The sequence below is a fragment of the Herpailurus yagouaroundi genome, unplaced genomic scaffold (genome assembly GCF_014898765.1).
Source record: "Herpailurus yagouaroundi ecotype Mexico unplaced genomic scaffold, PumYag 141, whole genome shotgun sequence".
Lineage (NCBI taxonomy): Eukaryota > Metazoa > Chordata > Mammalia > Carnivora > Felidae > Herpailurus > Herpailurus yagouaroundi.
Genome location: NW_024412396.1, coordinates 27,572,527 through 27,587,193, shown reverse-complemented (window position 1 = coordinate 27,587,193; position 14,667 = coordinate 27,572,527). Strand labels below are relative to the sequence as shown.

The window sequence follows — 14,667 nt, the reverse complement described above, 5'->3', positions numbered from 1 at the left end:
CTCCAGGCTCTGAGCTCTCAGCACAGAGTTGGACGTGGGGCTCAAACTCATGAATCGCGAGATCATGACCTGAGCTAAAGTCGGATGCTCACCCGACACCACACACCCCTGAAGTGAGCCTTTCTTAATCAAACATTGCAGACCTAATCTGATGTAAATTGCTTTTGTCGTGTGTGTGTGTGTGTGTGTGTGTGTGTGTGTGTGTGTGTGTGTTTTCCCTGGATACCTTATTTTATTTACAAAATGCAGATGAGGCAGAAACCACTCAGGGCTTTAGCTACTAATAATTACAAATTCATACCAGAAGAGACAAAAACATTTTTATAAATAATGGGCATCTTTGATTTTTTTTTTAACTCTCCTAAACTTAGGAATTTGGGATCTTTTTCCCTTCTTGAATCACAAAAACTTGTTGATTTTAACAAGGTAGGTATAACAGAGTTCTGACTACTTTAGACGTAAATTGTATTTGTGCAGAAATGAGGAAAACAATCACTTTCTTATGAGGTTGCCCACAGCCTGCCTTCCCAGGAAATATATGTGCACATTTTGAGAAAAGAGATGAAACATTAATGCCACTTTTACAATTAAGTTTTGGCTCTCGGCTCTAATCAAGTAGAGGTGTTTTCCTTATAGTTCTTAAAAGTTAGGATTTCATTAGTAAAATCTGTCATCTCTACCTCCCCAAATCCATTCCATTATATTCTTAAACAGATTATACACCATTCACCCACATAGTTCACCATTTAGAGTGTACAATTCAGTGTCTTTTAGTATATTCACAGAATTGTACAATCACTACCATAGTTGATCTTAGAACGTTCTCATCACCCCAGAAAGAAACTCCCACTCCACTTAGCTGTAATCTCCCCCTAGGCAACTAATAATCCACCTTTTTTGTCTCTGGAGACTTGCCTATCCTTTACACTTCATATAAGTGGAATCCTACACTATGTGGTCCTTTGTGGCTGACCTCCTTCACTTCCTGTAGTGTTTTCAAGGTTCATCCATGTTGTAGTGAGTATCAGTGGTTTCTTTCTTTCTTTCTTTCTTTCTTTCTTTCTTTCTTTCTTTCTTTCTTTTTCTTTCCTTTCTTCTTTCTTTCTTTTTCTTTCTTTCTTTCTTTCCTTCGTTCCTTCCTTCTTTCTTTCTTTTTTCAGTCTTTTAGTTTTACTTATTTTGACAGAGAGATAGAAAGCAAGCAGGGGAGGGGCAGAGAGAGGGAGACAGAATCCCAAGCAGGCTCTGCACTGTGTGTGCAGAGCCCGATGCAGGGCTTGAACTCATGAATTGCAAGATCATGACCTGAGCCAAAATCACAAATCTGATGCTTCACCAACTGAGCTACCCAGGCACCGCTGACTTCCTTTCTTTTCACTGCTACATTATATTCCATTTTATGGCCATACCACATTTTATTTATCCATTCATTAGTTGATGAACATTGGGGTTAGTCTGACTGTTATGAATAATGCTGCTGTGAACATCTGTGCACAAGTTTTTATGTGGATATGTTTTCATTTCTCTTTGGTATATGTCTGGGGGTGGAACTGCTGGGTCATATGATCACTGCATGTTTAACTTTTGGAGGAACTGCCAAACTTTTCCCAAGGGGTTTGCTCCATTTTACTTCCTACCAGAACGAGAGTTCAAATTTCTGTACATCATTGACAACAGTTGTTTTTGCTGTCTTCTGGAGTCGACCCATTCCTCGGGGTTATGAAGTGGTACCTCACTGTGTTTTTTATTTGCATTTCCCTGATGACTAATGATTTTGAGTATCTCTTCAAGGGCTTCTCAGAATATATCTCCTTTTTTTTTTAAAAGCTTATTTATTTTGAGAGAGAGAGCATGAATGGGGTAGGGGCAGAGAGAGAGGGAGAGAGAGAATCCCAAGCAGGCTTTGTGTTGTCAGCGCAGAGCCTGATGCAGGGCCTGAACTCACGAACCACAAGATCATGACCTGAACCGAAGTCAAGAGTTGGATGCTTAACCAGCTGACTGAGCCACCCAGGTACCCCTGCATATCTCCTTTTCCAGGAAGGTCTATTCAGATCCTTTGCCTAATTTTTAAATGGATTGTCTTTTTATTATTGAGTTGTAATAGTTCCTTGTATACTCTAGTTAGAAGTCCCTTATCAGACCATGTAATTTGCAAAAGCTATCGTCCTATTCTGTGGGTTGTCTTCTTACTTTCATGATACCCTTCAAAATAAAAAGGTTTTGGTTTAGTGATGTCCAGTTTATCTTTTTTCTTTTGTTGCTTGTGCTTTTGCTGTCATGTATAAGACTTGTAGTGGTTTTTGGTTTTTATGGAGTGCCTGGGTGGCTCAGTTGGTTAAGGGTCCAACTCTTGATTTCGGCTCAGGTGATGATCTCATGGTTTATGGGATTGAGCCCCACATCAGGCTCTCTGCTGTTAGCACAGAGCCTGCTTCGGATCATCTGTCCCCCTCTCTGCCCCTCTCCCACTCCCTCTCTCTGAAAAATAAACATTTAAAGTAAACGAACTAAAAAAGGAAAAAAAGACTTGTGTTTGTTTCTAAACTCCAGGTATTACAAGACCAAGTGGATGAACTCCAGTCTGAGCTGGAGGAATTTCGCACACAAGGCAAAGTGTTGAGACTTCCCTTAAAGAACTCAGTGTCAGAAGAACTTGAGGTTAACAGTGGTTGCATTGAGCCTGACCAGGGTAAGCCATTCAGACATCATCTTTTCAGAGGCTCTGCCTTTGGTTTTTGCTTTTATGGCCATGGTTGAATATAAAATTGCACAACTTTGGCAACCAACAAAATTTAAAAAACAACCTGGGCAGTACTATTTTCTTGAGCTATTTCGCTTATGGTCTGTTTTCTTCATTTATCCTTAAAGTCTTTATGAGAATATTTCTTTCTGATTTTTATATGTATCAACAAAGGAATGGAAAAATCAAACCCCAAGGATATTTGCTTTGTTTAAAAAAACAAACAAAAGAAATTGGCCACAGGTCTGAGAATCCAGGGCTTGGGAGTGTTACAATTCAGACACTGAGCTATTGCTGAGTGCTCCCTTTCTTAAGGAGTGCCTCACTGGTATGATGATCATTTTGGAGAACAGGCCAACCAGAAACCAGAATTTGGTTTTCTTACACTGGCTGTGTTAAACATTGGCATTGCCTCTGTAAAACAACTAAGAAGTTAAATAAGTGTTGGTTGCCTGTGCCTTTGAGGAGGACTTTGAGTGGGAAAGTTGGAAGGCAGAGTTGTTTGGGAACGCTGCTACTTTTTCATCAGCTTTTTTCCTCCCTCCTGGCATTCTGCCTCTTTCCTCAGTGTGTGGAGTTTGAATTTCACAAAGGGCTCATAATAAATTTTTCTGTTACGGTCTTCCCCACTGCTATGCAAGTACTGGTTCTTACAAGGATTGTTTATTCCTCTCCTTACCAGTTTATTCTAGAATAAATAAGGGATTTGGGAGGGGATGGGGAGAGGGCTTAAGACCTTTCCTGTGATTCTAAGTATGTGGTCAGTAGCCTTACTGTAGTGTGAGGATGGAACCCAACTGGTGGTGTATGATGCATCTCAGAAGCTTCTCTGGACTTTTTCCATAGTTTTGGGGGTTCTCCTCATGGGCATGCGAAGCTGTGCCGTGCTGGGGTGGTCCATATCCCAACTATCACTTCTCAGTTGGGGATATGCCAACTGGAAAAGAAAGAATATATGGCAAGAAAGCCCAAGGCAAGACTTCATCTTGGATGCTAGCCATGCCCTTTCTCCTGTCTGCCTATGGACCCCATGTGAGAAACTTTTTTGAATCCCCTGCCTTAAGAGATTCTCACATAGTATTAGACATGATCGTTTTGTCTGTGTACAAGCTCAGTCTCCAATTTATGCTTCACATTTCAGCGTCCTTCCCCGTCATCATCAGGGATGGTTGCAGAAGTGAACTCATATCAATGACTTGAGAATTTTTCTCCCAAACTGCCTATATCCAGGTTCCTAACCTATGCCCTATTTTTTTTTTTCAACGTTTATTTATTTTTTGGGACAGAGAGAGACAGAGCATGAACAGGGGAGGGGCAGAGAGAGAGAGGGAGACACAGAATCGGAAACAGGCTCCAGGCTCTGAGCCATCAGCCCAGAGCCCGACGCGGGGCTCGAACTCATAGACCGCGAGATCGTGACCTGGCTGAAGTCGGACGCTTAACCGACTGCGCCACCCAGGCGCCCCTGCCCTATTTTTAAAATTTTAGCTGATAATTTAAAATGGGGCTCCACTTGCACTATAGGAAATTAATATCGTAATACTCAATCTTCTGTCATTGAGGGGTGGGTTCGCTGTCTTGACCCATGAAGTTAACGCCTCCAGGCATCTTCTGCCACTTTGCCCCTCTGCTCGTTTGTCACCATAGTATTTGTTGGATGGATAGAAAGCTGATTGGTTTAATCAAACTACCTCACTTCCCAGCATTTTTCATTTTAGAAGGTCACATTTAAACCACTGTTTCCATACCTAACCCCACCTACTCTTCAAAAAGATGAATTCTGTGAAGGTTTGGTAGTCTGTACATGAAAGAATCTTACTGTATTGCCTGTTCACCTTCATTTTTTTCTTGTTTTCCATAATGCTTGAAAGCAAGAAACCTCTTGGCATCGATGGTTTCCTAGTAGATCTCATCAGTGGTAATTGAGGCTGAGATTTATTCCTTTAACTGGACGTTCCTTCCTCAGAAGCCAGTTGTGTTATTGAAAGAGCCTGCTGGAGGGTCACCAGATCCCATGTGTTTTCAGGGCTTGGTTCTGAAGAATGCAATCCACTGACTATGAGCATCGAGGCAGAGCTGGTCATTGAGCAGATGAAAGAACAACATCACAGGGACTTATGTCGCTTAAGACTGGAGCTTGAAGATAAAGTAAGTCCTTCTTATTCTGTTCTCTCATTTTTTGAGCTCTGGCAAGCTTTGGCTTGTAGGACATACTTAATTCTTTTTACTTCATGGAGCATCCCTTTAAAAAAAAAATTTTTTTTTAATGTTTATTTTTGAGAGAGCACAAGCGGGGCAGGGGCAGAGAGAGACACACACACACAGGAATGTGAATCAAGCTCCAGGCTCTGAGCTGTCAGCACAGAGCTCGATGCGAGGGTCAAACTCACGAACCGTGAGATCATGACCTGAGCTGAAGGACGCTTAACTGACTGAGCCACCCAAGCGCCCCATAGAGCATCACTTTTTATACATTTCCTCTTGTGTCTGGTGGCTACCAAACCCCCCTTTGCTCAGGATGGTTTTGTAGGCTGAGCATGAGGCCTTTTTCCTCCTAGGAGACAGTTTCTCCAAAATGTATTATCTTCAGCCCTAGCAAGCATGGAACTTGAAGGCCAATGCATTATTTCTAACTTGTTGAGAAACATGTTAATAAGACCGAAGAAAGCCCTGTGATACAGCATTAGGTACAACTTCTGAATCTTGGACTCCAAAACCCTTCACCACAGTGCTTCAGCTTAGATTCCTGGTCTTTGTTACCTTCTCCTCCAGCCAAGCCAGTAGTTCACCGTGCTTCATCAAGCTGTCCTCTTTCGTTCATGCCATCACATGCTGTGTTATTCCTTTCTACCTCTTGAAAGTCTACTCACCCTTCAGAGTTTAGATCAAATGATACCTCCTGCATGAACCCATTCCTGAATACCCTTGACCAATATATTTGTCTGTTTTCTATAGCTCTTATATTTTTCATTCTGCCTTGTAGCGCACTTGTTTGTGCTTGTCAAAACCATGTCTAGAGCTGTTTCTCCTTGATGGCAGGACTATATCATATGCAACTTTGTGTCCCCACAAAGCCCACCGAGTGCCTATGATAGGTGTTCAATCAATATTTGAATTTAAGTATGTTAAACCCCTACCTTTACAGTTGGACAGGATGCCTGGGAAGACCAACACTATCTATGTGAAAGTCTAGTCATTTTTATCAGAGTTGTTCAGAAACTAATAAAATTCAACCAAGTTAAAAAGGAAAACAAACTATGCCTGCCTCAAACATAGCTTATTTAACATGTTTTCGAGCTGTCAAAATGGGAAAGCTGAGGAATGTCACTTGGGAAAAAAGTAGTTACCGCCCCCATCACCTTCCCACCGCCTTGAGTTGGATAACATTGTGGTGGTTTCGCTTTGTGACTTCAGGTGCACCATTATGAAAAGCAGCTAGATGAAACCAAGGTCGCCTGTGAAAAGGAGCAAGACAGCATGAAGCAAAAGTACGAGAATGAGGTCCGCGTCTTGGAAAAACAACTAAGTGACCTTAAAAACGAAACTGCAGAACTTCGGGGCCAGGCAGTGGTGCTCAAGGAAGCACAACATACAACTCTCTGCAGACACGAGGAGGAGAAAAAAGAACTGCAGACGAGGTGGGATGAGGAAAAGGCTCACCTGCGGGAGAAGCTGAGGCTGGAACACGAGATGGAACTCAAGGCTCGCCTGGAGCAGGCGGAGGACAGCTTTACCCGGGAGAGGGAAGGACTCCTTCGGAATGGCACCTGGACAGAAGAGAAGGTGAGAGGCTTGACTCAGGAACTCGAGCAGCTTCACCAGGAACAGCTGAAAAGCCTGATGGAGAAGCACACTCTTGAGAAGGAGGAGTTGCAAAAAGAGCTCTTGGAAAAGCACCAAAGGGAACTTCAAGAGGGAAGGTAAGAAAATAGGGGAAGTGGAGAAACCAGAATACTGTCCCTTGGGGGCACCAGAAGTTCCAGGCAGTTAAGGAGACTTTGACTAGATGCTTTAGTTTCTCAACCTGTTTTGCCAGTGTTTGGACATGAGCCTACCCTGAGATTATTCAAACGGTGGTTTTGTTTTTTGTTTTTTTTTAAAGACAGTATTTCTTAATGTTTGTTTATTTTTGAGAGAGTGTAAACAGGGAGGGGCAGAGAGAGAGAGAGAAACACAGAATCCGAAGCAGGCTCCAGGCTCCGAGCGGTCAGCACAGAGCCTGACACAGGGCTCAAACTCACAAACTGCGAGATGAAGACCTGAGCCGAAGTCAGACGCTTAACCCACTGAGCCACCCAGGTGCCCCCACAGACAGTATTTCTTGTTTCAATTATCCTTTCAGGTTCCAGATGAGAGTAATTACTGTGTTCTGAGAAAGGCTATTTATGAGCTAAATTCTGGGTAGAGTTCTCCAAATTATGAAGTGCAGCTTTGTGCTTAACTTTCCCCACATGAAATCTCAGGTATATTTGAGGGCTTTGATCCCTTATACTCCGATTACCTTACTGCTGCTTTATTAAATAAGGAAAAGCAATGAATATATTAATATGTGTGGTTTATGTGACTACTACCCTCCAATGTATACCTAATTAAAATGAAGGAATTATTTACATTTTCCGAGTTAGGGGTTAGGTTAATGTGCATTTGGTCGTGAATGTGAAATATCAGTGTACGTTTTTGGTTAAAAATCCATAAACATATACATCCAGGAGGATGCCAAAGAAGGCAGTTTCTAGATTTTCTCTAAACACAGTGAGGTAAGTCTTTTAAGTTAATTGTGGCTGCCAGTCTCAGCCCTCAGGAATGAGACCCCGTCTCTGTATAAATCGATTACACAGGAATACGTGAAGACCGTTTTTATAGAAAGGATATAAATTGTCTGCTTGGCGGCTTCTCCCGTGCGCGGGAAAATGTTTTTTGTTTGCTTCTGGAGGCGGTGGCAGTTTCAGTAATGCTGTATGTTGACTACATTTAGGGAAAAAATGGAAACTGAGTGTAATAGAAGAACCTCTCAGATAGAAGCCCAGTCTCAGGCTGATTGTCAGAAGGTCACCGAGAGGTGTGAAAGCGCTCTGCGGAGCCTGGAGGGGCGCTACCGCCAAGAGCTGCAGGAGCTCGTGGAACAGCAGCTGGAGGAGAGATCCCAGTGGGAGTTTGAGAAGGACGAGCTCGCCCAGGAGTGTGCCGAAGCCCAGGAGCAGCTCAAAGAGACTCTGCAAAGAGAGAAAGCAACGTCTCTGGTCCTGACCCAGGAGAGAGAGATGCTGGAGAAAACGTACAAGGAACATTTGAGTAGTATGGTCGTTGAAAGAGAGCAGCTGCTCAGAGACCTGGAAGATCTAAGAAACGTGTCTGAAAGTCAACAGAGCCTGCTGTCCGACCAGATACTTGAGCTGAAGAGCGGTCGTGACAGAGGTCCGAAGGACGGGGAGCAGGTCCCGTGCCAGGCGGGCGCCTCAGAGCAGCAGGCCAGCCAGCAGCTTGAGAAGCTGGAAATGGAACGTGACCGGGAGAGGCAGGAAATGATGGCCAAGCTTCAGGCCATGGAGAGTGTCCACAGGGTGACCTGTGAGAAGGCAGATCAGGAGAGGGCCCAGATGAGCACAGAAATCTCCAGGCTGCAGAATAAAATCAAGCAAATGCAGCAGGTGGCATCTCCTTTCTCCAGGAGAGAGAGTGGCTGCCGGGCAGCAGGAGGCGAGGACGCAGAAGGAAGTGGAGCCATGTCCCTGCTCCAACAAGGAAAGCAGTTGTTGGAAGAGAATGGAGATGTTCTCTTGAGCCTGCAGAGAGCTCATGAGCGAGCAGTGAAGGAAAATGTGAAAATGGCCACTGAAATTTCGAGATTGCAACAGAAGCTACAGAAATTAGAGCCAGGGTCGGTGATGTCTTCTTGTTTAGACGAGCCAACTACTGGATTCTTTGGAAATTCTGTGGAACGGACAGAGCCATTTTTACTGCAAAATCAAACGAAGCAAGTAGAAGGTGTAGCCACACGGTGCGCCCTAAGTGACCTACAAGACGATGAGGCCCGGGATCTGGGAAGTACAGGGACGAGCTCAGCTCAGAGACAGGAGGTCAAGACAGAGGAGTCTGAGGCATCAATAGAGAGTTTTTCCGAGCTCGAGAATAGTGAAGAGACCAGGACCGAGACCTGGGACCTGAAGAATCAGATTTGTCAGCTTCAGGAACAGCTAATGATCTTGCGTGCAGACTGCAGTCGAGCTTCTGAAAAGAAACAGGACCTACTTTTTGACGTTTCTGTGCTAAAAAAGAAACTGAAGATGCTTGAGAGAATCCCCGAGGCTTCCCCCAAGTATAAATTGTTATATGAAGATGCCAGCAGAGAAAATGACTGTCTTCAGGAAGAGCTGAGAGTGATGGAGATGCGCTATGACGAAGCCCTAGAAAATAACAAAGACCTCACTTCGGAAGTTTTCAAATTGCAGGATGAGCTAAAGAAAGTTGAAGAGGTGACTGAAACCTTCCTTAGCCTGGAAAAGAGTTACGATGAGGTCAAGAGAGAAAACGAGGAACTGCATGTTCTGGTTTTGAGGCTTCAAGGCAAGATCGAGAGGCTCCAGGAAAGAGTGGTGCTGCGCTGTGACTGCTTCTCCTTATGGGAAGCCCATTTAGATAACCGGGAAGTTCAACCTGACGAGAAGGTGCTCGGACGACATCAGACATGGGAAGAGCGTGTGCCCACGGTGACAAGTGTCCATCATATTCTAGAAGAACATTATCAAGAAAACCAGTACCTCGAGCAGCAGAATGCACAGCTCGTGGGAGAAGTAAAAGCGAGTGAAATTGCCTGGCTTCACAGAACAATCCGGACACATCGAGAGAAGCCCAGAGTACAGAACCAAGTTCTGCTGGAGGAAGACACCGCTCTGCCAGGCCTTCAAGACGGACATCTTCAGCGTCAGGCCACCATAGCGGAGTTGGAACTGGAGAAGAAGAAGCTGCAGGAGCTGACTAGAAAGCTGAGGGAGAGAGTCACTACTTTAGTTAAGCAGAAAGATGGACCTTCTCAAGGAGAAAACGAGGAAGAACTAAAGGCGATGATGCATGACTTGCAAATCACGTGCAGTGAGATGCAACAGAAAGTTGAACTTCTGAGGTAATGTATATACCTTCTGAACTTCATGGAATCCCAAGAGCATCTCACCAAATCTAACTTCCGCCGCTTGCTGTGCCTAGAGAAACTAACCTGTTAGTCCTCAGGAAGAGAGCAGTACTGTAGGCTTCCTTCTGCTTCTGTGTCGTATTAACAGATAGAATAACCCTGCCTAGGAGGCATCCCCTCCCCCTCTACAGGAAATAAATGTCATTTGTTCAGGGTGTCCTAACGGAGCGTGTTTGCTGTTTAACCATGTGTATCCTCAGTGTGTGTCAAGTCTTTAACTGTTTTCTAGCATTTCATTTGGATTGGTAGTTTTGGTTTTGCTAAATGTTAATTGTTTCCCGCATTTGATGGAACACGTTCTGTGAGAATGCCTTTTGTTTATGATTAACTCACTTGGTAGATGAGAACTCTTATACTAATATAGGAAAAATTCTGTGCTTTGTGACTTACAGTTCTTCACTCCTATCACTTGAAGTACATGCTGATATTGTGTAAACAATGGAAATTTATCTTAGAACATATCATTTGGTTGAAGAGCTATCAGATTCTAATAAATGTGCTTGTACTTAAGACAGAAATGAAACTCATGCGAAACACTGCTCACTTGACTTTATATAACACGATTGCAATAGTCTTCCAGCAAGTTTGGTTTTCAAAGACTTGGAAAATATCACATCACGTTATCTGAATGATCTGAAACAAAATAATTGAATTCCAGATGTAGTTTTTCCCCTTCTTCAGACCATTTTTAGTTCTAAAAATCAGAACATAATGAGTTGAAAAACATCACAAAGTGAACATGAGTGTACATATTTCTTTTTATTTATGTAGTGAATTTCCTTTTTCTAGGTGCCCTGAGGTCTGTAACTAAAGCTAATACAGCTTAGCAATATGGCCCATGCCTATATAGAGCAGGTAGGACCTGAGCCCGAGATAAATGGAAGTTTTTTTGCCCAAAGCAGTATGGTTGCCACTGAGAAAACCAGCAAACATAGCGGGCGTAGTCTCGGTTCCTGTCTCTGTCTGCGCTCCAGTGTTTCAGCCACACTTCCCTAATGTCTTTTAGTGAAATTCTTATCTCCCCAAAAGAAAGGGGTCAATATGTCAGAGCTTGATTTCCAGTACTAAAAGTCTACTAATTTAGACATCTCATTTTAACTGGCATGGAATACTTGTTTTATTGGAAGTTCCTAGAAAGCATTTTCCAAAGATGCCACATGACTGCCTTGTTATAATGATATTTTTAAATCTCTGTGATTCAGATGTGAATCTGAGAAGCTTCAAGAAGAAAATTCTATTTTGAGAAGTGAAATTACTACTTTAAATGAAGAAGATAGCATTTCTAACCTGAAATTAGGGAAATTAAATGGATCTCAGGAAGAAATGTGGTAAGACATATAAATTTTCTTAGGGCATTTTTGCAAGGACTAAGACTGTTTTGACTTCAACGTTTAAAGCCTAACTCTTATATTTTCACTGTCCCTTTAGGCAAAAAATAGAAACTGTAAAACAGGAAAAAGCTGCAGTTCAGAAGATGGTTGAAAATTTAAAGAAACAGGTGAGGAGATACTTGGTATTTCCCAGTGTTCTTGATTCTGAAATTTTCTTTTTTAATTTGCAATTTATAAAATTATAGGACATACTACTGGAATCACATGTAGGTAATGATGATAAAGTTGTGAATCCCGAGTTTCAGAATGGAAACTCACCCCATGCGGACTCTAAACTAGGTTTATATTTTTTTGTGAATGTAATAATGTATGTATTATTTCTAGATTCTGAGTGTTTGATACAAATTTTATAATCAGTGGGAATGGGGAGACAATACTAGCTCTAAATCCAAATCTATGAAATACTAACTCTGTCCCTCACATTCTTTTCAATTGATGTTAGCTCCTTCCTTCATCACCATGACTGAAACCAAAAAGGGAAGGACAGAATTTCACAGATATAGAGTATCAGTATATCTTTTCGTAGGATTAGAATTGATTCAGATAGCTTGTGCCATTCAAGTGCCCAATTTGTGTAGTCTCATGACATGGGGTTGTGCAGGACAAGGCCATTTAAGAATCTGCCTGAAACAGCCAAAAGACAAGGACATCCTGGGAAAAGAGAATTTTCAGTACTAGAAACAGACAGGGTCTTAACATCCAAAATATATTCTGTGCTCTCACAAATAAGGGGCAAAACCGTGTTGAAAAAACAGATAATTGGTAGGAGTGGTCAAGTAAAGGGGGAAAATACAACATATAAAAAGATAGTTAACCTTATTAGGGAAGTGCAGATAAATTCTTTTTTCATCTTTCAGGTTAGCAAAAATGAAAGATACCATCTAGTCTTTAAAAAGGGGTAAGGATATGAAGGTACTCATACATTTTCGATAGGACTATAAGTTGGTAGCACCATGAGGAAGACATTTTGGGGGTATTCAAACCAGTAATGTAGGTGCATACCTCCTAACCCAGTAGCCCCATTTTTAAGAAAATGACCCAAAATTCAAAATGCTACCCTGTGTAAATGAGTTTTTCAAAAGATTGGTTTGTTTCTTCATAATTAAAAGAATGATAACAAACTTGTATGTCAGTGTGGGAATGGATAAATACATTATGGAATGTCTCGACACAATATGCTAGAGCCACTAAAAAATATAGCTTCTGGTGGTTTCTGAATGCACTGACTTGGAAAGACAAAAGTCTGCGAACTATTACAAGTGGAAAAAGCAGGCTGCCCAAATATCTGAGATGATTCAAATTTCCTTTTGTTATAAAAAGGAGAAAACCTCCACATACATACGAGTTTTGTATGTACATAGAAAACAATCTGGAGGGATAGGTACCCAGCTGTGAACAATGGCAACCCCTGTGGAGTTAGACCAAATGGAGGGTCTATCACTTCTTCATACACTTCCCAAGTGGTGGAATCTGTAATAATGAATAACGTATTAAATTCTGTTATTAAGGATGTGTTCGTGTACGTACGTATGTATAAAACTTTGGTTTTTTTCCCCTGGGTAGATAGTCTCTAAATCTGTTTTTTAGTAGAATTAGGGCAACTAGTCTTTAAAACTTACTTCCATTTTATTTAGATTTCAGAATTAAAAACCCAAAACCAACAATTGGATTTGGAAAATACCGAACTTAGCCAAAAGAACTCTCAAAATGAGAAAGAACTGCAAGAACTTAATCAACGTCTGGCAGAAATGCTACGCCAGAAGGATAAAGAGCCAGGGCGCAGTACATTGGAGGAATGGAAACAAGAAAAGTCTAATCTGAAGGAAGAACTGGAACAGTGTAAAGTGCAGGTATGGAATGTGGCCACCCTCCAGCCTTCTGGGAGAAAATCTCAAAGCATAAAGCAATGCTTATATTCAATTTCTTACATGTAAAGTCTTAAAACAGTATAGTATCAGCAAATGAATAGAGAAGTGGAACAGAAAGTCTAGAATTAGACTCAAATACAAGTGGAAACTTACTATATAACAAATCACTGGGGTAAAGATGGATTTCATAAATAAGTGGTGCCTGGACAACTCAGTAGACGGTTGGGAACAGATAAAATTAGATCCCTATGGGTGCCTGGGTGACTCAGTCGGTTGAGTATCTGACTCTTGATTTTGGCTCAGATCATGATCTCAGGATCATGAGATTGAGCCCTGCCTTGGGCTCTGTGCTGGGTGTGGAGCCTGCTTAAGATTTTCTCTCTCTCTCTCTCTCTCTCTCTCTCTCTCTCTCTCTGCCCCTCTCCCATGTGCTCTCTTAAAAAAAAAAAAATTAGATATCTATATCTTATATAGTGCATAAAGATAAAAACTCTAATTGGATTAGGAGCCTAAATATAACAAACAAATCTACATCTGTACCAGAAGAAAACATGGGCCAATTTGTCTTTAACGTTAGTGTAGAGAAAAGCTATCTATGACCCATAAACCAGAGACCAAAAAAGAAATGATTAAACCAAAAAAGAAATGATTAAATCAAAAAAATTTGTGGCCAAAAAAAGAAAAAAAAATGCTACAGACAAAGTCAAGACATTTCACAAACTGGGGAAAAATATTTATATCCTATACCACAGAAAGTAGGGCTAATGAATAAATCACAAAAAAAAGAGATAAAAATGGCCCTCGAGCCCATGAAAAAACTCAAAATCATAATCAGAAAAATGGAAGTAAAAACAATACTGACAGCATCTTTTCTCACCCATGACTTTTTGTTGGCAAGACTTTGGGGGAAAGCAGGCACTTTTATATGTTGCTGGGAGTGTAAACTGATATTAGCCTTCTGGAAGGAAATATGCTAATACTTAACAAAATTACATATGAGCTTACCATTTGTCCCACCAAGCCCATTTCTAGGGATTTACCCTAAAGGTACACCTCCAGCAACATGAATACTCATATGCACATATACTCAATGTAGCATCGTTTGTAATTGCAAAATATTAGAGACCATCTAGACGTTCATATATAGGAGAGTGCCTGGATAAACGTGGTGGGTACAGTCACACCTTGGGGTAGTACTGTGTAACCATAAAAAAAGAGAAAGAGAGGAAAAAAAGAAAGGGAAGGAAGGAAGAGAGGAAGGGAAAGTTGTCTACCAATGTGAAATTATTTCCAGGACACACTGTTATGTGAAAAAGAGAAGCACAAAAGAGTATAGGATGACTCTGTCCATGGAAGAAATAAAGGGATGTTCTAAAATACACATGCTCATATCCTCACTCATTTGTGTGAGAAATATACAAAAATGATAAACCAGAAACTAAAGAGATGATTACCATAGAAGGTGGGTGGGAAAGGGAT

General features: G+C 41.6%; 1 protein-coding gene and 1 long non-coding RNA gene across 11 annotated transcripts in view; one reads left to right on the top strand and one right to left on the bottom strand.

The window, feature by feature from the left end:
* Positions 1-14,667, bottom strand: part of LOC121031750 (uncharacterized) — a 116,932-nt gene that overhangs the window by 45,257 nt on the left and 57,008 nt on the right. The window lies entirely within an intron of this gene.
* The window catches only part of NIN (ninein), a 92,113-nt gene that overhangs the window by 54,705 nt on the left and 22,741 nt on the right, over positions 1-14,667 (top strand). For 9 of the 10 annotated variants that reach the window (XM_040477094.1, XM_040477092.1, XM_040477096.1 and 6 more), the window contains 7 exons: positions 2,554-2,692; positions 4,770-4,891; positions 6,158-6,663; positions 7,719-9,863; positions 11,132-11,257; positions 11,358-11,427; positions 12,955-13,170. In XM_040477094.1, the coding sequence (XP_040333028.1) occupies positions 2,554-2,692; positions 4,770-4,891; positions 6,158-6,663; positions 7,719-9,863; positions 11,132-11,257; positions 11,358-11,427; positions 12,955-13,170 (3,324 nt within the window). The remainder of the gene's footprint in view (positions 1-2,553; positions 2,693-4,769; positions 4,892-6,157; positions 6,664-7,718; positions 9,864-11,131; positions 11,258-11,357; positions 11,428-12,954; positions 13,171-14,667) is intronic. The other variant, XM_040477102.1, reaches the window with a different exon arrangement.